The 20,630-nt window shown below is 43.1% G+C and overlaps 1 protein-coding gene across 1 annotated transcript in view; it reads right to left on the reverse strand.

Annotated features, from left to right (window-relative positions):
- flt1 (fms related receptor tyrosine kinase 1) overlaps positions 1-20,630 on the reverse strand; it is a 76,039-nt gene that overhangs the window by 37,874 nt on the left and 17,535 nt on the right. Inside the window, exons 10-18 of the mRNA XM_080793687.1 lie at positions 20,594-20,630; positions 12,766-12,889; positions 11,607-11,715; positions 7,155-7,451; positions 4,982-5,128; positions 3,822-3,953; positions 3,168-3,274; positions 1,867-2,002; positions 1,116-1,220 (exon numbers count right to left, since the gene is read on the reverse strand). The exon at positions 20,594-20,630 is cut by the window's right edge and continues 111 nt beyond it. Of these exons, the coding sequence (XP_080649813.1) occupies positions 1,116-1,220; positions 1,867-2,002; positions 3,168-3,274; positions 3,822-3,953; positions 4,982-5,128; positions 7,155-7,451; positions 11,607-11,715; positions 12,766-12,889; positions 20,594-20,630 (1,194 nt within the window). The remainder of the gene's footprint in view (positions 1-1,115; positions 1,221-1,866; positions 2,003-3,167; positions 3,275-3,821; positions 3,954-4,981; positions 5,129-7,154; positions 7,452-11,606; positions 11,716-12,765; positions 12,890-20,593) is intronic.

Consider the following 20,630-nt stretch of genomic DNA (forward strand, 5'->3'; position numbering starts at 1 on the left):
ATCATTTTGGACCGTGGGCTATAGCCCATATCGTACGGCATACTATAGCGCGCAGTTTTTCATCATTTTTGAAGATTTGAAAAAAATGACGAAATGACAAAAACGATGGGTTATAGCCCATGTTTTTTGAAATTTTGAAAAAAAAAGTTATCCTCGTTTCTCATCATTTTGGACCATGTGCTATAGCCTATATCGTACGGCATACTATAGCGCGCCGTTTTTCATCATTTTTGATGATTTGACAAAAATGACGAAATGACAAAAACGATGGGTTATAGCCCATGTTTTTTGAAATGTTGGAAAAAAAAGTTAGCCTCGTTTCTCATCATTTTAAAAAAATGACGAAATGACAGAAACGATGGGTTATAGCCTATAACCCATCGTTTTTGTCATTTCGTCATTTTTTTCAAATCTTCAAAAATGATGAAAAACTGCGCGCTATAGTATGCCGTACGATATGGGCTATAGCCCACGGTCCAAAATGATGAGAAACGAGGCTAACTTTTTTTCAAAATTTCAAAAAACATGGGCTATAACCCATCGTTTTTTAAACAATTTAAAAAAATCACACCCGTGTGAACTGAGTGGTGCACACCTTTTATAATTCAGCTTACTGTGGAGACACATGCTGGAACTTTTTACTTTTAAATGTTTTGTAGTTTCTGAGTTATTTGACTTAAACGCCCAATGCATTCTCTATGGCAATAGCACAAACCTTGGCATGCTACTAGTCCTACATACTTAAACCTAGAAACTCCATTCAAACCTATTTAGGTTCACATGTTTGCCTGAAAAATAATCTTTGAAATGTTTCATATTTTTATAAATATAGTGCTTGTCAGTATTTGCATTTAAAAAATATATCGATAAAAATCACAAACAAAGATGAAAACCATGAAAACACGACATACTGTAGTGTGCCGTTTTTCATGGTTTTCATCTTTTTGACATTGACAATACATGAACATGATGGGCCATTCCTCCAAAAATAATTAAATGCACTTGGCTCATGAACTTTACTCAATAATGTTGTTTGAGTCTGCTAGCAACCATCATAAACTGTTTTTTTTTATTTTTTATCCTCAGGGTACGTAAAGGTTCTTTCAATGCTGTACCTTTGAGCATCTTAACAGCCACGGTCCTGCAGCTGGTAGAGTTGTCTATGCCAAACGCTGACGCCTGCATGACCTTCCCAAAGGCGCCACAACCTAAAGGCTTCTCTGAAGAGAAAGGGTTAGAGAATAAATGATAAACTACTACATGTTGGACAGTGTGAGGGAGAGAGACAGACAGAAACAGAGACAGAGAGCAGGAGGGGAGAGTGGGATTGCAATTAAAATATTTAGAGAAAGAGATGTGCGTGTTTGGTTTAAGCAGATTCATTAACTACAGTCAATAATAGATATGAGATGATTAGAAAAGACATTACACAGCTTATCTATGCAATCATATAAGTGATTTTCAGCTGTCAACAGGTTTCGGTGGAGTGCATCCAGTCAGATCACACCCAGGATAGTGAGAGCTGATTAGTAGGCCTAACAGTAAACATAGCTTACACACCCCTGGCAGGGTTGATTAGCTCACCACAGACGAGACACGCAGACACAAAGACACAAACTCTGATTAATGAAATGAGAGGCACTCCCAATAATATATGATAAGACCTATGAGAAAGTGGCCTTATCTGTTTGGAGATTTAAATAGATTATTTTTTTCCCCTCCACATTGTATCTCTTTCCCTCATTCCTCTCAGTTTGCACAGTCATCAAGCTCTGAATCCCAGAACTGGACCGCTAACAGTGGAATAGCAACCGTTTCAGCGGAACTCTGCATTGGCATTGGCTGTGTGTTCACCATGAAGTATACCTAGCTTGAGCCGCTCCCTGGGGAACTCCCATTGGCTCGGGTCGTACTGCAGCCTATCACACTGCTCCTCCGATGGCCCCTCCCCCGTGTCCAGGGTGATTGACAGGTACCCTGGCTTGGAGCTGGAGCGGATGGGCTGGGAGGGGGAGAGAGAAACGGAACAAATATAGGAGACATGTTTTCTAATACCGGTAACTGGAGAAAATTGAAGTACGACACCAGTGCCTTAGTTTTTGTGTTGTTAATTTACAGGTCCAGGTGTGCCGCCCTGGAAATGAAATCCAAGCTGAGCCTCCCCAGACAAATATCCGCGGTCCGTGCGATATTAGTCTGGTTTATTAACCAGGCTACTATAGTATGCCTTACGATATGGGCTATAGCCCATGGTCCAAAATGATAAAAAACGAGGATAAAACAAAATTCTAAATTTCAAAAAACATGGGCAATAACCCATCGTTTTTTTTTCATTTTTACATTTTTTTCAAATCCTCAAAAATGATGAAAAACGGCGTGCTATAGTATGCCGTACGATATGGGCTATAGCCCATCGTCAAAAATGATGAAAAACGAAGAAAAAAATAATAATCTAAAATTCAAAAAACATGGGCTAATAACCCATCGTTTGTTTTTTTTTTTTTTATCCTCAGAAATGATGAAAAACGGCGTGCTATAGTATCAATATTGGCCAGCAACTCTACATCTGACCTCAAACCCTTAGATATCCATATATGGAGCTGACCTGTTCTGACATTCCACATGTTGATCCTTCCCCACCCATCCTTCCTCTTCGATGTTTCCCTTTTGATTGATATCTGTCCATTCAAACTCTAGACGGGCCCGCCCCAAAGTTATTAGTGCAAGTTATTCTCAACAGGCCCAAATATTACCCAGGCTGACAATCAGGAGGAATGCAGTCTTAGGTGAGCTTAAATACCCCGCCCAATTGGTCAGCTGACTGCCACATCAGCGTATGACATGTGGGTCTTGCAAACACTGTATACACCCACATAGTAATGCAGCGTATTAACCCCTCGAGTATATCTGACTGAACTAACTCCGCAAGTTACGTATCATTTTCATTAGTTTTACCATTTCCCCAAAAAACTAGCAGATCTACAAGCTCACAAATGTGTCGTTACTCGTGATGCGAGCTTGTAGATCGGCTACGCTGCATGATACCGTCGTATCGCATCATCACATGACAAAGTAATAGGGCTGAAGTTGTTCACAGTGAAGCTGTGCTATAACACCCTGTGGAATGTGGATTGTACAGTGGGCTGACAGCAACTTGTTCTTCTCACCTGCTTCAGTTTGTGTATGAAGAGGGTGAGCAGCAGCCAGAATATTGTAGCCACCACGCAGGTGCAGGTGAGGGTGGGGATCTCCAGGGAGGATCTCTCTGAGGAGCCTACAGGAACACATGGCCACACGACATGAGAAACGACCTTTCCTCCTCCCACATGTTGTGCTAACCAATACATCATTAACATCCAGTCCCATATGGCACTCATTCATCTTCTCCCCTTGTGTTTTTGGTGAATTGTAGAAATAGAACATCTTTGTGCGTGCGTGCGTGCGTGCGTGCCATTGTGCTGTATAACCAGATTACGACATGTAAAATTAGGTTTGTTGTGTAAGTCGTGAATAAACAATGAGGATTTATATTTGGCATCACGCTCTGGTAGTGCTAAAAGCATTCAACACACCATAGCTCACAATAAAGATCCTATACTTCTTAAAACAATACTACACAAGAAAGACTGAGACATGTACTGATTGTAATACTGAAGTAGTAGTGATTGACTCAAGATCTATTTCCAGAACATGGAACATTGGACAGGCAGGCATCAGTATGCCCATATATGGGAGAGTACCCTTCTTTGAGGGGTCCAGGTTAAAACAGCCAATGAAAGGCAATCACAGTTTAAAACACTATAGGTCAGGGCGTGTCTTACTGTTGACCCATATATAGGCAGAGCTCTCCACAGATCCCCTCTCATTGGTGGCTTGGCACGTATAGAGACCCTCGTCCTCTGCTGTGATTCGATCAATGTGCAGGGCACCGCCCTCTGGCGCTATCACAATGCCTGGCGGTGAGAAATGGCAGAGATTGGGACAAACGCTCTCACGAAACGAAACAGTATACCCGCCGGTACCTCTTCCCTGTTAACCCATTCTGACCTGAGATCAGATTCATACGAGGTTTCCACGGGACACACACTGGTCTGATTAACCCATTCTGACCTGAGATCAGATTCTAAAAATGTCAGTCGTTCTTCGAATTTTTCAAAAATAGCAGATATAACTGCTCCCAAACCATCTTTATCCGTGGCAGAAATATGACACCGTTCCAACTGATCTCACTTAAGGCTTTTTATTTCTCCAAAGTGATGACCGTGAAAAACTGTAAATAAATCACATAATATACACTTTTAAATATCATGAAACAGTGAAATATGAACGTCTTTGTCAGTTAAACAAACAATAAAATGTACACAAACAATAAACACAAACAATGGCATAACTTTTACAGAAAAACAAAACATAGGGAACGTACCGTATGCGCCTTCTGTACAGATTATTTAGGAGTTCAGTTAAGTTCTTTCATATTATTTTCTCTTCTCTTATTTTCTCTTAGTCATGTCACTCTGACATGAGAGAGCTCCTCTCTGCAGCTCTGTTCTTTTTGTTCTGCTCTGCCAGCTCACACAGGTGCCATTTAATGCTGCCTCACTCTACTCACAGGGCTGGATGGAAATGAGGTGATTAGCTGCATAGGTGAGCCTAATTCAGCCTGCCCCTGAACCAGACAAAAGGACCACCAATCTCACCAATTCACCATGCATTTACCATTATGTACCCAAATAAACCTCCAAAATGTTCACATATGCATTTTCGAAAGGTAAGCAATAAAAATAGAAATAGAAATAGAAAATAGAAAATACCCATCGCTGGGACAGTTACAGCAGACCTACAAGCTCGTATCGCGCCACTCAGTGGCGCGATATGAGCTTGTAGATCTGCTATTTTTCAATAGCTAAAGCATAACATGATGCCAACACCAAAATGGGTGCCCGGTCAGAATGGGTTAATGTTGGCTTGTCCCGTGTCTCACCTGATCCCTGGGACAGCCGCCGTTGGTTTTTGTACCAGGTGATGGTTGGCAAAGGGATGCCATGGGCGGCACAGCTGAGAGTGACTGAGCTGCTCACATTCACACTAGAGTCTGTCAGATTCTGCAGCAGCGCAGGAGGCTCTAGAACTGAGGAAGAGGCAAAGAGACTAACATATTATGAGAAATGAAGACAGTGTGTGTGTGTGTGTGTGTGTGTGTGTGTGTGTGTGTGTGTGTGTGTGTGTGTGTGTGTGTGTGTGTGTGTGTGTGTGTGTGTGTGTGTGTGTGTGTGTGTATGCACACTGAGCAGTAAAAATATAACTGCTTACAATTGTGTCTGTGTGAAATATAAAGTGTTATTACCTCACCAAATACACACAAGCAAATGTGTCCTAATACAGAGGTGTTTTTATGAATAGACTAAAATGTATTGTTCTCCTTTGGGTAGTTTCTCCATGAATTGAGATCAGAGCTACCCCCACCCTCCTCCTGCCTCCAACCTTTGGAACTGTGCCAATGTGCCATTCTGGTACAATAAAACATGCTGGTAGTAACACATATCTGTGTGAGAGTGGCCTTGGTTTCAACCTGTGAGTCAGCTGACATTTGGATTCTCTCGGGCCTCTAGTCACCTCAAAATACCCCGTAACACAAACCCATTTCCTAAGAACCTCGACAATGCAGTATTTCATCATCCCGACTGGTATTAGCTTGTGAATGGACACAATGAGACACAGAACATTTCTCAATTTCGCACAACCATGGGCTATAATTAGACAAATGGCCCCGGCTCTCTGACTCATGCTCCTCCACCACCAACATCTCTCCCAATTTTGTCACCTATCCGTCCCCCTCCCCCATCTCTCCAAGCCAAGCGGTGCCCATTCTGTCTTTATTCCCAACTTCTTCTCTTTCTGCATCCCCTTTCTAGTAATGTCCCTGTGTGAGGGTCCCTGGGGAGGAAGTGAATGTATTGAGCTCTGATTGTATGCAGAACAGCAGTAAAAGACATGAAGAAAAGTCACTTAAGTAAGGGGACTGATTGTTGTTTTCCCCTATCTTCCTCCCCGGACAACAATTGATGATTGTCCACGGGGCTGGGGCCTGACAGTGTCTGATTGGCTGATTGTTCCGCTGGCCCTGTGTAGGGGCCTGTAAATGTGGCATTGTGGGAAGTACCATTGTGTGCTCTTCCTCCAGACAAGAGCTCATTCCCACGTGAAAGAGGTGCTGCTGAGCTTGAGCGCGAGAGCAAAGGCTGGGTGGGGCCCCAGGAAGCCTGGGAGCTCAATTCCCAAGCTCCCAAGTGTGATAGTATGTATGTATTTATGTATGTATTTACTTACTTATTTATTTATTTATTCATTCATTCATTCATTCATTCATTCATTCATTCATTCATTCATTCATTCATTCATTCATTCATTCATTCATTCATTCATTTATTTAGAAACCTATAAATGCTATAGACATTGGACACCAGGGTTAAAGTCATTACAGGGTTAAACTTAAAATCTAATCTAAATGTAACAATCTAAATCTAACATTTCAAAATGCAGTGAACTTCGAAACTGATTCCATGGTGGTTGTGTTGGAGGAAGTACATGTGAACAGTAGGTGTAACTGTAAGGTGTATGTGTTTGTGAATACATGTGCAATACAGTGAACGGTAATACTGACTAATAACGACTATAATAAAAAAAAAATACTGAGCATCGCCGCTCACATTTCATGATGAGGTGAAGAAGACAGGCCTACATCAGTGGTTCTCAAGCATGTTCATGTGAAGGACCGCCTATGGGGTTGCCTAATTAATATGCATTTGGCAGAGGACTCCCCCATCAGAAAATATTTTGCGCCAGGGAGCCCCATACAGGATTTGTGAGTTTTTGAAAGTTTTTGAAAATAGCAGATCTACAAGCTCACGACTCATTGCGATGCAGCGCATTGCGAGCTTGTAGATCGGCTATTTTCAAATGGCAAATATTTTCCAAAAGTTGATTTCTCTATATAGGGTTAAAGTGGTTAAACTGATTTTTATGCTATATTAACTAATATTATTGCCCCTGGAACACTTTTAAGAACCCCTGCTGGGGGCCCCGGACCTCCACTTTGAGAACCACTGGCCATATTACAGACAATAATAAAATGTGAAAATTCATTTGTGTCTGACCTTTGACCTGCACCTGTGTGTCCAGGTGCGTCTGCTGCCCTGAGAGCAGATGTCGGGCGCTGCAGCGGTACGTTCCAGAATGGCTGGCGGTCAGGTTGCTAAGCAACAGCGACCGAGAGTAGGAGAACTGCCCTGCAGCGAGTTGCCCGCTAAGCAAGGGGCGCCCATGCTCTGTATCCCTCATCCGTTGCCATGACAGCGATGCATACAGATACTTATTGGCCGTGCAGGTGAGCACGCAGTCTCCGCCCTCTCTTGGCTCCTCCCCTTGACTCACGCCAAAGCCCCCGGGGATGTCTAATAAGGAGAATAGGGAGGAAGAGAGAGAGAGCATTAATGGGGGGAGGGGAGTAGAGAAGAAGAGAAGGAAAGAAAGAAAAGGAGGACAGACGGAGCGAAGCACAGAGGGAAGGGGGGATGGGGGAGAGAGAGAAAGAGAGGAAGGAGGCGGGGTTGGGGGGTGGTGGGATGAATGACTGAGTGTCCAGGATTGGAGAGATGGAGAATTTAGAGTCCATTCAGCTATTTTACGCCCACTAGACTCCTGGTTTAACTTTAAGCAATTAGTTTTCCCCAATATCACCACATGAGTTATGCTAAGAGCATGAAGCCAACCCTCTTAATGGTGAATTAAAAAAGCCGCCGTTTCAACTTTTGATGACAATGTTGAATGGCTATTGTATAGGGTAAAACGGAGCTGGTGGAATACAGTGAACAGGCTTTTTATTTACTTTAGCCATTTGAAACTTCCCGTGGAAACGGCTTGAGGGTTTCCTGATGGCAGATAGTGTTTATCTTTCTCGAACACCCCCAGGCCTCCCGAAATAAAGAGGGGCCGTCAGTCCAAGGAAGTGCACCGCATGGGGAAGTGCAATGATAAGACTTGCAGGTTCCTGTTTCACCCTCGCTCACACACAGCAATTTGTGGACACATGTACAGTACACCTATATGCGCATGGAGGCACGAACGCATGCAAACACACATGCACGCATGCATGGGTGCACACATGCACACACGCAACACGCAACACGACACACGCACGCGCACACGCACACGCACACGCACACACACACACACACACACACACACACACACACACACACACACACACACACACACACACACACACACAGTCACACACACCTATGCATGTCCTTCGCTTGGTATCCATGGCATATCTACTTGCATCAACACACCTACACTATGTATACCGTACACACTTTTACATACAAATATACTTTTAAATAGGCCTATGTTTTAGTAACTTTTTTTCCTAAGCACCAAACAATTTTAGCAAATTTAAAATTCATACCTGCAAATGTAGATGTAAATTAATAAATACATAACTGCTTCTTTGCATTTTTATTTGGGAGGTCTGGAGAAATCCTCCCACTCTGTGGGACACATCCACCTATTTAATAATTTAATAATAACTGAAGGTTTATTTTTTATTTAATTAGGTGAACTTTTCTTTGCTGTAATGCTCCAGTGCAGGCTATACAGTATACAGCTATGCTATCGTGCTGTTGTACAAGATATCTTCATCCCCTTATGACCAAGCCTAGCTCTGTTCCATAGCCTTCCTGCTTCCAGGAAGGGTATGCGACTTACCGGTTTAAATCTCAAATCGAAATCAGACCAGCCTCTCCTCTTTAGTGGAAATCTCACAAACGTTTGACCTACTCACCAATACAAACACGGGTTGTGTCAATAGAAAGCCTACTTTCCTTAGTGGACGCACTCTGAGCCCCCCACCACACGTATAAACTGTACTTTTTGGCCAAAAGGGGATTTTGTTTCCACCGGGGAAAAAAACATTTTTAGTTACTCCACTGCGCCCTCTACTGATATTGCCCAGAGAACTGCCTCATAGAGAATATTTTTCCTCCGGTGGAAAACAATCCCTTTCTGGCCAAAAAGTACCGTTTATACGTGTGGTGGGGGGCTCAGAGTGCTTCCACTAAGGAAAGTAGGCTTTCTATTGACACAACCCGTGTTTGTATTGGTGAGCACTAGTAGGTCAAACGTTCGTGAGATTTCCACTAAAGAGGAGAGGCTGGTCTGATTTCGATTTGAGATTTAAACCGGAAAGTCGCCTTCCTGGAAGCAGGAAGGCTATGGAACAGAGCTAGACCAAGCCCTGATTTCTGGTTCATTTCCCCCGACCCTTCTAGTATCAGGCAACCACCTCTCCCTGCCCTGACCTTCCCATTCACTCTAGCCGACCTTGACTGCTCTATATATGTAATTGGCCGCCGACCCCCATCTGAAAATATGTTGTTCCAGGGACCCCCCATGAAGCAAAGATTGAGTTAAAAACGATCGCTCTGACAGAATATATATTCAAAGATTTGCACCACATTTTCACGATTTTTCAAAAATAGCAGACCTAAAATAGCAGACCTACACTGGCACTCGGTGCCTCGTTATGAGCTTGTAGATCTGCTATTTTTCAATAGCTAAAGTATAACATACTTCTTAAAACACCAATATACTGTACAGTACTATGGTGCGTGAATAAACATACAATTTGATAGCATACATACACGTGTTGCAACACTTAAAATGTAGAATATGAAATTTTAACGGTAATATCGTATCGATCGCAATATTTGGCATGAATACAGAGATATGAAATACGGAAGTTTACGGAATAAAGTCGATAGGGCTCGCGTGAGAACATAACCACGTGACCGGGCTGTTTTCTGCCCCCTCAATTTCGCAACTCTGTCTATACTTGTAATCCAAACATACACGTGTGTGGGTATAGGGATAGGGTGGCCTGGCTGCATGTATGACTTGACTACCGCGGCCTGAATGATTCAGCCCTGCAGCCCTGTTGTGAGATATGATCTGGACAACAGATGTCAATATGAAGTTGAGGATAACATTGACCACTTCTGTGTCTTAGTCATACTTCTCTCTCCTTTCTTTTGTAATCTTTTTTTGTCATCAGACGGACAGCTTGGTCATATACTTCTCTCTTTGTTGACGTTTTGTTAACTCATCCTCCTGCCGTTAACCCAGTGGTGGAAAGTAACTAAGTACATTTACTCATCTTAATACAGAAAACACAATAACACAGGGATCGCATCAAGTGAAAGTTGGGGAAACAAGGGAAAGGGAAAACAACACTGCATCTACTCAGTGTGAGTGTGTGAGTGATGATTCCAGGACCACGGACAGTTCCTCAGCACTCAGACAAAATAACACTACATTTCAACCTGATCCTGACAACAATTATGTATTAAGCTATATTTATAATCTAGGAATGAATTGGTATATATATATATATATATATATATATATATATATATATATATATATATATATACACAAATTGGTATGTAGTCATGTACTGTATGAAGGATGTGCTCAGGTGATGGTTTGGGGGTGAATAGTCACTTAAATCCTCAATCTATCTTCCTTCTATGCCAGGGTTCAGTAGCCTATATAAATAGAGATGGTCACGCTCACGCTGGCATTGTGCCAGATTTGGTGGTGATCTCATGCTAGATATATATTTTGAAGCAGGGCGCATTGTCCCTAATGCACCCTGTGGTGCCAGTGCTGTACAAATCTGTTTATCACACAACTCCAGAGATATGTGCAGCACAAATCTGTAGTAGTAGCAGGCCGCACCCAACAGCCCTGTGGTTAAGGCGTTTACTAGGCTCTAATGCTGTTGCAAATTATCGATTAGTTGATTCACCTTATTGTCATCGATTCATTTTTCCCTTTTTATTTCAGTGCATTATCTCTTCTACTTTACTTACAGCACACATTGACCATTTAGCAATTATAATCACACTATATGGGCACTCCTTAACCCTTATCCCTAAACTTATTTGTAATTTTTTACTATTTAAATCTTTTAAATAGTTCAAATAGCTGATCTACAAGCTCGCAAGTGTAGATGTAGATCGGCTAGTTGAACAAATTTTAAAATGATTTTCAAAATAGTAAAAAATGGCAAATAAGTTTAGGGATAAGGGGCAAGATGGAGCCCTATATGTAAAATACATTATACTAGTGATTATAAACAAACACAATTAACATTGGCTCAATAATAGCCGTTTGGTATAACACTTTGTAGATGTAGCCTACTGTAAATGTGAACAAATGCTAAATCTAAAAATAAAGGGATGCATAAAGTGGGAAATGGTCTTATATGCATGATATACTGTAAGTCTGAAGTAAGATTTGCCCAACTGGCCCACCACGATATTTTACTGTCATGATCTGTACTTGATTGTAAGGAAGAGGAAAGTCAGTGGGAGGGAAGAAACGGTGGCTTTGAAAGTAGGCCATACGCCTACATGCAATTGTATTCGTACCGTGATGCACCGTTTGATCTATAGCCCAACATAAAACAGGTGTTCAGGATAAAAGAAATGTCCCTTGTGGGGCTTCTGTGTCTGCGATTCATCTGGGTGTGTGATTAACATTACCTGTGACATAGAAGCGGATGTCCAGTTCATCCATGCCCGCAGAATTGGAGGCGATGCAGCGATACACTCCAGACACAAAGGCCTCTTCAACAGTCAGGACCCCTACGGTCTGTGGAAACCACACGCAAACATCCGCTATGAATAACACCATACTTATAGCACACTCTGCAAAACAGGCACGCTAACGTTGCGCGCGCGACACACACACACACACACACACACACACACACACACACACACACACACACACACACACACACACACACACACACACACACACACTCATTACCTCTGCCACTGATAGCTGGGCTCATATTTTCCATGGGCCCATTGAGTAGACAATGGGGATCTCTGCGCCAAAGCTCCTGCCCCACTTCCAGCCCGGAGTGGCAACTCAGCACACAATTTCTCAATTAGTAGTGTGTGTGTGTGTGTGTGTGTGTGTGTGTGTGTGTGTGTGTGTGTGTGTGTAATGTGTAATGTGTATGTGTGCGTGCGTGCGTGCGTGCGTAGCCACTGTGTGTGCCTTATAGTGAAAGCAGGATAAAGAATAATAAAGTGTGGAGATTTATATTATGTTCTGTCACAGCCCCTGTAGTTGGCCTACTAGGGCCTGTGTGTATTCCTAGTGTAGGCCTAGGTCTTTGCTTCCCACAGGTCCTGAGGAATTGCCAATCAGTGCATTGGGAGCACCTGGCCAGTGCTCCCAGTGTGCTCTGTAAGGGCTGGGAGTTGGCTGGCCTCACTCTCTCTCTCCTTCCATGAGAGCAGCAGCATGTGTTTGCACCATTCAACACCCCACACTACACTACTACTACTACTACTACTACTACTACTGGAAATGTTTATGAATGGGACACTATCCCAAGTTTGTACAGTTTGTTCCACTCCACTCCAGATTTGACTGAAATGGTCACTCCATTGATTTCACTGGAGTAAAATCTGTGAATGTGAAATCTACAACACTTCCTGTTTTTTACCAGCTACCCTCACTGACTATTGCATTGTCCTTGTTCAGTGCATTTAATGCAACATTAAATATGTAACCCAGCACAGTCCTGCTGTGGTGTGTGTGTGTGTGTGTGTGTGTGTGTGTGTGTGTGTGTGTCACAGTTAAATTATCAATAATTTTAGGACAGTGCGTAATTGTTCTATTCACCTTATTTCTCCCTTGAAGCACTTCCTGGCGGTGTGAGACACTCAGGATATGGTTGTGTGTGGACGTGCCGGGAACTCTCTCTCTCACCAGGCTCCAGCGCGAGGAGGACGTCGGACACACACACCTTAGAGAGGAAGACACAGACAGGGATGCTCAGCTGTGTTGACACAGTCCTGTTGCCAGGTGTGTTTCTGCATCTTAGACAGTGTGCGTGTGTGTGTGTGTGTGTGTGTGTGTGTGTGTGTGTGACTGTGTGTGTGCGTGCATGATTTGTGCATCTGCATGCGTGTGCTCCACAGCTGTGCACTGCAGGAGGAAGACTGCAGGGACCTGCTCAGTTACCTGACGTTCTTTTCATCTCACTTCCTCGCAGCGATCGCTATCAAATGGTTTTCATCATAGTATCCAGCTAGTGGACTCATAATAACCATTACCCATGCATCATGCTATGCGTGTTGTTTGGACACCTGACAATATAGTGAATCTTTGGAGCGTTACGTAATTCATGATTGTTCATCTAATGTTATGAGGGATGCAGAGGTGTTATTGTCATCCTGTAGATCAGCTTCCTTCCATTCTTAAGAAAATCATCCCACCGGGGGTGTCCCACCGGAGACACGAGGTGTCCCATTCAACACAATAGACTCACAAGTTAAGAATCCATAGATTACACATGATGGGGCCTGCTATGGGAACTGGTGCGTGTTTGTCCTCTGGGAGGTCGCTGCCTGGGGGATATTCTACACACCACGTCATGGTGAATAGAGGCCGGTATGCGCGTGACATCATCATCATACCCGGAAGTTAAGCAGGAACTCCTACTGTACTGAGTGACAAAAAACTACTTTCTGGCCTTGACAGCCCATACATCCAAACAGAAAAGTCCTATCTGATTGCATTACACGTTAAACAACATTAAATTAACTTTGCCAATAATTTCCCATTCATTCATTCATTCATTCATTCATATAAACATTTCAGGGGCCCTGTGTGTGACGTCATGTGGGTCAATACATCACCATCATACTTACTTAACCACAACAACCACACTTGCAATTTTCTTTCTAGTTTCTCTTACTATTGTCCCTCCCTTTAAGCCTGGTATAATAATTTCATAATATACTAGGACTATAATATCTGTCACCTTTCTAAAGATAGCACAGTTCTGCATTTGGTGATTGACATGGTGATCGGTAGCTGACCCAAGATAGCCTTATACACAAACATAAAACAATTGTATATTTTATATAATGTTCCAAAACACAAGAAATGTGCTTTCTATGCTGCACCATAATTTTCTTTGATTGATTGATTGTTGACCTTGGAATACACTTATTTTTAGGTTGCATTTTGTCAACGCATTAGGATGGTGTTTAATATTCCTTTTAAATAACCATTTGGAAGTCTGTTGTTTTAAGTTAGTTTATACCCATTTGATAAATTGTGTTACAGTATTACGCATTGTATTGCTGCCGCAGCCTTCTTAGCCATGGGGCTCCTTTGCAAATTAGATGAAAATATTTCACTCCCTCTGATTATAAATGGGTAACTTATATGTGGAGAGTACTATCCATATAGAAGAGGAATGATGACACATGCAGGGATATATGTCATTTTTAAAGTCATCTTGGGAAATGGGAAGAGATTTTGCACATTTAAATGTGCATCCTATGAGATTGTTATGTCTGTCTCTTCGTTCTATCAATGTGATATTTAGTGGCCACTAGACCTCATTTATCACTCCATCTGGTTGGCAAAGCGTATATCTTCTCTACGTCCGAGCATAGACATGGTAACGCCCCCCGCCTGCCTCTGATTGGCCTACCGCCACTGCCGGCCTTACCAGACATTCCTCCGAGGTGGATAGCTATATGCTGGATAGTCTGCCAAGAGGTTACTCCGTGGACAGCTTGGCACGCTTGACAGTAACTTTTATGTTTTGTAGAAGAGGCAAACTAATATAATGTTTATGCCGTTTATTTTACATGTGTACAGTGTAAACTTGAAACATTATTGTACTGTAAAAAGGTCTCTTTTCCCTTGCTCTTTATCTTTTTTTTGTATAATAGTATTAGTTTACTATACTTAGATACGTATATTTTGAGGCATTTGAGGTACAACAAAACTGCATGGGAGTAATCAGCCCAAAGTATTACTTGCAGACCAGATGTTGCTGCAACTCCCGTCAGTAGAGGAATGAAACTCACACATGTCTGCAATAACACTGACTGGAAGCCATGTAGAACTTTGGTGGAATCTTGGGTTGAATTTACACACCCCATGAAGCCTTGAATTCACAGAGATTCTATTTTTTGGTTGGTTTTTGTCACATTCCTATGCCAATAATTTGTGCTCAGTACGAGACTCAACTGTGTCTCCTACCGGATTATCAAATTATTGGTTTAGGAATGCGAGGGAAGAAAAGTGAACTACTCCTTTAAGTCCAAATATCATTCATAAACATGGGATTTTGAGAGCTTTTTCCTCATCACAGTGAATGGAATCACTTCATATGGTTCCTCACTCACAGTGCACGGATTGAGCAACAGATAAAGGCATATAGCCTAATATGAGGCAGATAAACAACCCAATGTTTAACCAAAGACCAACATCACCTTTATAAATCACAATCATCAGTAGGGCCTACAATCAGTTCATCTCTCTACATTGTCCTTTTGAAATGTTTTTTCTCTCCCTGTGTGCTGCTTCTCTGCCTGCCCGGAGGCATTTCTCTCCCTGTGTGCTGCTTCTCTGCCTGCCCGGAGGCATTTCTCTACCGGTGTGCTGCTTCTCTGCCTGCCCGGAGGCATTTCTCTCCCTGTGTGCTGCTTCTCTGCCTGCCCGGAGGCATTTCTCTACCTGTCGGACTCCCTGCCAGTCTGTCTGTGTCTGTCCTCTCAGACTGTGATGCACCCCCCTCCCTGACGTGGACACCTCCCCCTCCCATCCTCCTCTGCCCTGTCCCTCTGATTGCTCTTCCTCTTGGCAGAGATTAGCGTGTGCCTGTGTCCTGTAGGAGCGGTGCGGCGCACCCTGTGCATGACACCGAGGGCCCTGCTGGCACTCGCACAGGCACGTACAGTTAGCCAGCCTGTATACATACAGCAGAACATGCTCTCGTGCACACACTGGCACACACGCACACACACACACACACACACACACATACACTGACCAGTTAAAGCTCCCACGCTTCCCAGGAAAATCTTTCTCACACTTGCACGCAATTACAATTACAATACACTCACATTAAGGACATTATATATATATATATATATATATATATATATATATATACACACACTTCTTTATAGTTTGTATAACGAAGTGTAACATTATACAAAGCGCGTCTGTGCTGCACAACCAATACTGGTGCACAACTAACATCAGGCTGTCACACACACACACACACTACAAAGTCAGAGAGTGAGAGACATGCGGATAGTCATATGGTTAGTATAGCATGTGGAGATGAACACAGTTAGTAAGCTGAGCAGAACATGTAACGTCTTCACAGTCATACTGGGCTCACATTCATACGTTCAGTCATACAGTGTGTGTGTGTGTGTGTGGGTGGTGACCGGGTGAGCGCTGGCTGCCTGTTCAATGTGATGTGGATGGAGTGACTGTCCTGACTCGTGTTTCAGTGGGGATCATCTCCTGCTCAGTCTTCCTGTCCTGCCCCCGTCGGCCTAAAATACACCTAAGACCTGTCCCTGTCGGTTCCCGACCCAAAACCACAAAATAAACATGCACACGCCAACGCACGCCAACGTAAGACAAATTTAATGTACAAACACTCACAAATGGTATAACACATAACAAAATACATCTTCATTTTTCATACACAATTGTCAATTATTGTCATTTATCATAATTATGTAAGTTAGTTGTATAAAATTATTAAATATTAGATTCATATATTACTCATAGATCATCTGTATACAAGGATTGAATCACATTGGGAAAGACCCGTAGAATGGGGCACTTGTGTGGATTTCATACACGTATGCACGCAAATGTACGAGTGCGTACGCACGCGTGCACACACACACACACACACACACACACACACACACACACACACACACACACACATTACTTCTTATGCATGCATACTCATGCTCACATAATATACTCACTTGTACACATGCTCAAATTGACAAATTACACACATGGCACTAAGATGGCTTACTGTATCACTTATGCACAGAGTTGATCTGAGGGAACTTTTCATTATGAAGGTGACAAGAAACCATTTTACACACAGAACAGATATGACAAAGTGACACTGAATGACATTTAAGAACATACGATGATGAAGGGTAGTCAGTAGTAGTCTCTGGCAAGGGGACAACTCCTACATGGTAGGTGTTTGTCCACCGTCGAAGTCTTTTTTTTTGTTTGTAGAGAACTCTAGGTATCCCATAGTGAACAAAACACCAATTGTCCTTTCTCCTGTCTGCCTGTCCAAAGTGTGCATGTCAGAACTACAACTTGTGGCTAATATTGAGAACGGAACTCACAGCTTCTGTGGATGTCGTAATTAGGTCAGGGTGGCAGGTGGACAGGAACGGTTCATGCACCCATTATAGTACCACTCTAGGACACAAATAAAGCAGCTCCAGAAACGTGGCTGGTGTGACGGATGGAATTGCACTTTGATTTCTGGCTCAAAACATCTGAGAAACGTTAGCGTATGAGCTTAAAAATAAAAGACAAGCACAGGGTGGCTGCGTGGTCAGGGGAGCTTATAACAAAGTTTAGATAAAGTGGAAAATAAATAAATAACGATAAACCAAAAAAGCAGACATCCTTTATATCCTCAGTGCTGTGGCATTTGCTTTTACTCCTGTTCCTCGTTTTCCTTATATTTCCATGCAGCTCCTGGTCATCACTGCTCAGCAGTGGTCCGAGTCAATTTCCTACCCCAATGGGTGCCCAACACCAGTTTGGGGTCACAGGGTCGTCACATGGGGCTAGTGGTGCCACTGAGAGTTCTGGCTTCCATGGAAACAGCAGTGATAGGTTTTGTGGAGGGTGCGGCTGGCTGGATGGAGGGATGGTGGTAGGAGATGCATTGGGGGGGGGGGTCTACTGATGAGGGGAGGTGGATCGGGGCGGTTTGCGCGTGTGGAGGGCAGAGCTGGCGAGGAACGGGGCTGAAAAGGTATGCGCAGGGGGCAGCGGTGTGTGGAGGCAGGGTGGGGGTTGGTGAGGGGGGGGGGGGGGAGGGTTTGAGAGGGTCTCAAGAATAGATCAAGCTCTTGAGGAAGCGGACTGTGCCACGTTTGAAGACGAAGGGACAATCACGCTGCTGGGAAGCGTCTCGCGTCGGGAGGAAGCCAAACAACGAGAGGAAAAGCGCTCTGATTTTCGCACAGGAAACCCAGTGCGCCTCCTGCCCGGGCCAGATAAGAGCGCTGCGGTTCCCAGGGCCAGACCCAGGGGTGGACCCAGGACTTGGGACCTAGGCCCCCTCAGCTTGGCCCAGCCTGGCCCGCTGCTCCTGGGCCTCCTCCGGCATGCTGTCAGGCTCGCGGTGCAGCCGAGCTGCAAAGAACAAGGGCCTGGTGAGGATCCAGCTAGTCACTCTCAGTTACCTAATGTCTAATGTGACCACATTTAAATACACTCATTGAACAAGAACCAGAACAGAGCTTTCCAGAGGACCCGCCATGAAAGAGACTGAATGTAATCTATTCATCATTATTGATCATAATCTTAATCATACATACAGTACTGTCCCTTGGGACAGAAAAACAGCCAAAATAAACTGGCAGCTACACCGCTCGCCTTTCCTAATTACACAATGAATAACAGTTCAACTGTATGTGTGGCAGTAAAGACATGGTGAAAATGAACACAAGCATTTCTACAAAGTTTGTCTTATTGAGGCAAATTATAACAATGGGATTTTCTTTCTGTCTCAACACAGCTACTTCAAATTTAACAATTACTATTATAAGCTCACAGGGATGTATTAACTTCATTACCTTGTAGAGACAAGATTGTGAAGACTGTGTTTGTGGATACACAATAGAGCCGGACCGGTATACAGTATTGGTTTGGCTGATACCGTGGCCATTATTTGACCTTTTTGACAACATCTGCAATTATGCAGCAGATGTTTTTTAACCACCAACGACATTCCTGTTTTGGGCATGTCATTATGGCGGTAGGCAAATATGTGCATACGTTTTCCAAAAAGAGCTCACAGCCTTCATATTTGAAAATGTTTCAATAGCGCTTAAGTGGTTAAATAAAAATAAAGTTCAGTTCATGTCACGTGTATTCTATATTTACAGTACCTGATTGCTTGTTCATTGTATAATTGAGGTTAAATGTTATTTTCATAAAGCTAGATGAATATATACTTAAAACTATGTATTATTATTTATAATGATTAATTATGTTCTCATAAGTGAAATGTTTTAAAATATAAACTAAACTTTAATAAAAATCGAATGTTTCCTTTCTTTTTTTTTCCAAAATACCACTCAACACATTGGTAATCACTAATCAGTGGTCTAGGACTCTCCAAAACCGGGATCGGCATCAGACAAAGAAAATCTGGCAATGGGTCAGGCTCTATAATACACAGAGGTAACCATTTTGGATGTGTCTGGGACTCTAGGTGGGGCGCCATGTGAGAGCTCTGGGTCTTAAGGGTCAAGTACACTGATGATGTCACCGCGCGTGTCTCAGGAGGGGAATAGAACATGGGCGGCCCGTGTGATGCTCTCAGGTAATACTTAACCTCTCTGACTCTCTGTCATAACTAACACAATAGGTGTCTGACCTCCCGGAACCACTCAATCCAAGTTTGTTCCAAACGCTTGATGTGTGCGTGCGTGCATGCAAGCGTGCGGGTGTGTGTGTGTGTGTGTGGCTAAATGACCATCAATGGGGCTGGCCAATTTCTCATGAGAAATTTATATATAGTGCGTGTGTCAGATATATGAAAACAGCATCACAGGATGCCGTGTGCAATCACAATAATAAACAGGCCTCTCACCCTGCGTCTTCCACAGGAAGGTCATTAAATCATAGCGTTTGATTTGGAAACTAACAAATGGTGACTTGAGAACACGGAACTGGCATCGATTGAAGTGTGTTTTTTCTCTGCCCTTTCAAGTCTGAGATGTCAGTGGATGCACACGCAGGCACACACGCACACACACACACACACACACACACACACACACACACACACACACATAATTGACAAACATATAGGAAATGCCACATGGAGAGTAAGGGAACAAACATATGGGGAAAGAGTCACATAAAAGCATCTGCATGGACACAAACATGATGAAATGCACACATAGACCCATTTACACATTCACACTCCCACACATGAAAGGCCCCCAAAGGCATCTGTTCTGGTTACAGAGGAAACCCTGTCTGGACACACGCTGAAATAGACAAAACATGTCTCCATTCCAGTGTGCGCGAGCACACACACAGACACACACAGACACACACAGACACGCGCGCGCGCAAATAAGAAAATACATCATTGTTTTGTGGTGCATATCAGCCTGCTGAAAGCCAGCATTTATATGACCCTGTTGTGTTGTTTGACCTAAAGGTCTGGCGACATATCTTTTTTTTTAGGTTTTCTGCACCCAAAAAAACCCTGAACTTTGAACATTCAGTAGATTTTATGTGGTCTTGGAAGTATTAACGTTGAAAAGTATTAGTACTTTTCATTGTTTGAAATGCATTTTATTAAATGCAGATCCAGATCTGGATTCTGACGACATCACCGTCCACAGGCAAATCAGTTTGCCTTTGGAGCCTAAATGTTAGTGCTACGTACAGGCCTTTGGATGGACAGGGATGCCAGCGCCACTCGA

The sequence above is a fragment of the Protomyctophum bolini genome (assembly GCF_963924005.1).
Source record: "Protomyctophum bolini genome assembly, chromosome: 21".
NCBI classification, from domain to species: Eukaryota; Metazoa; Chordata; class Actinopteri; order Myctophiformes; family Myctophidae; genus Protomyctophum; species Protomyctophum bolini.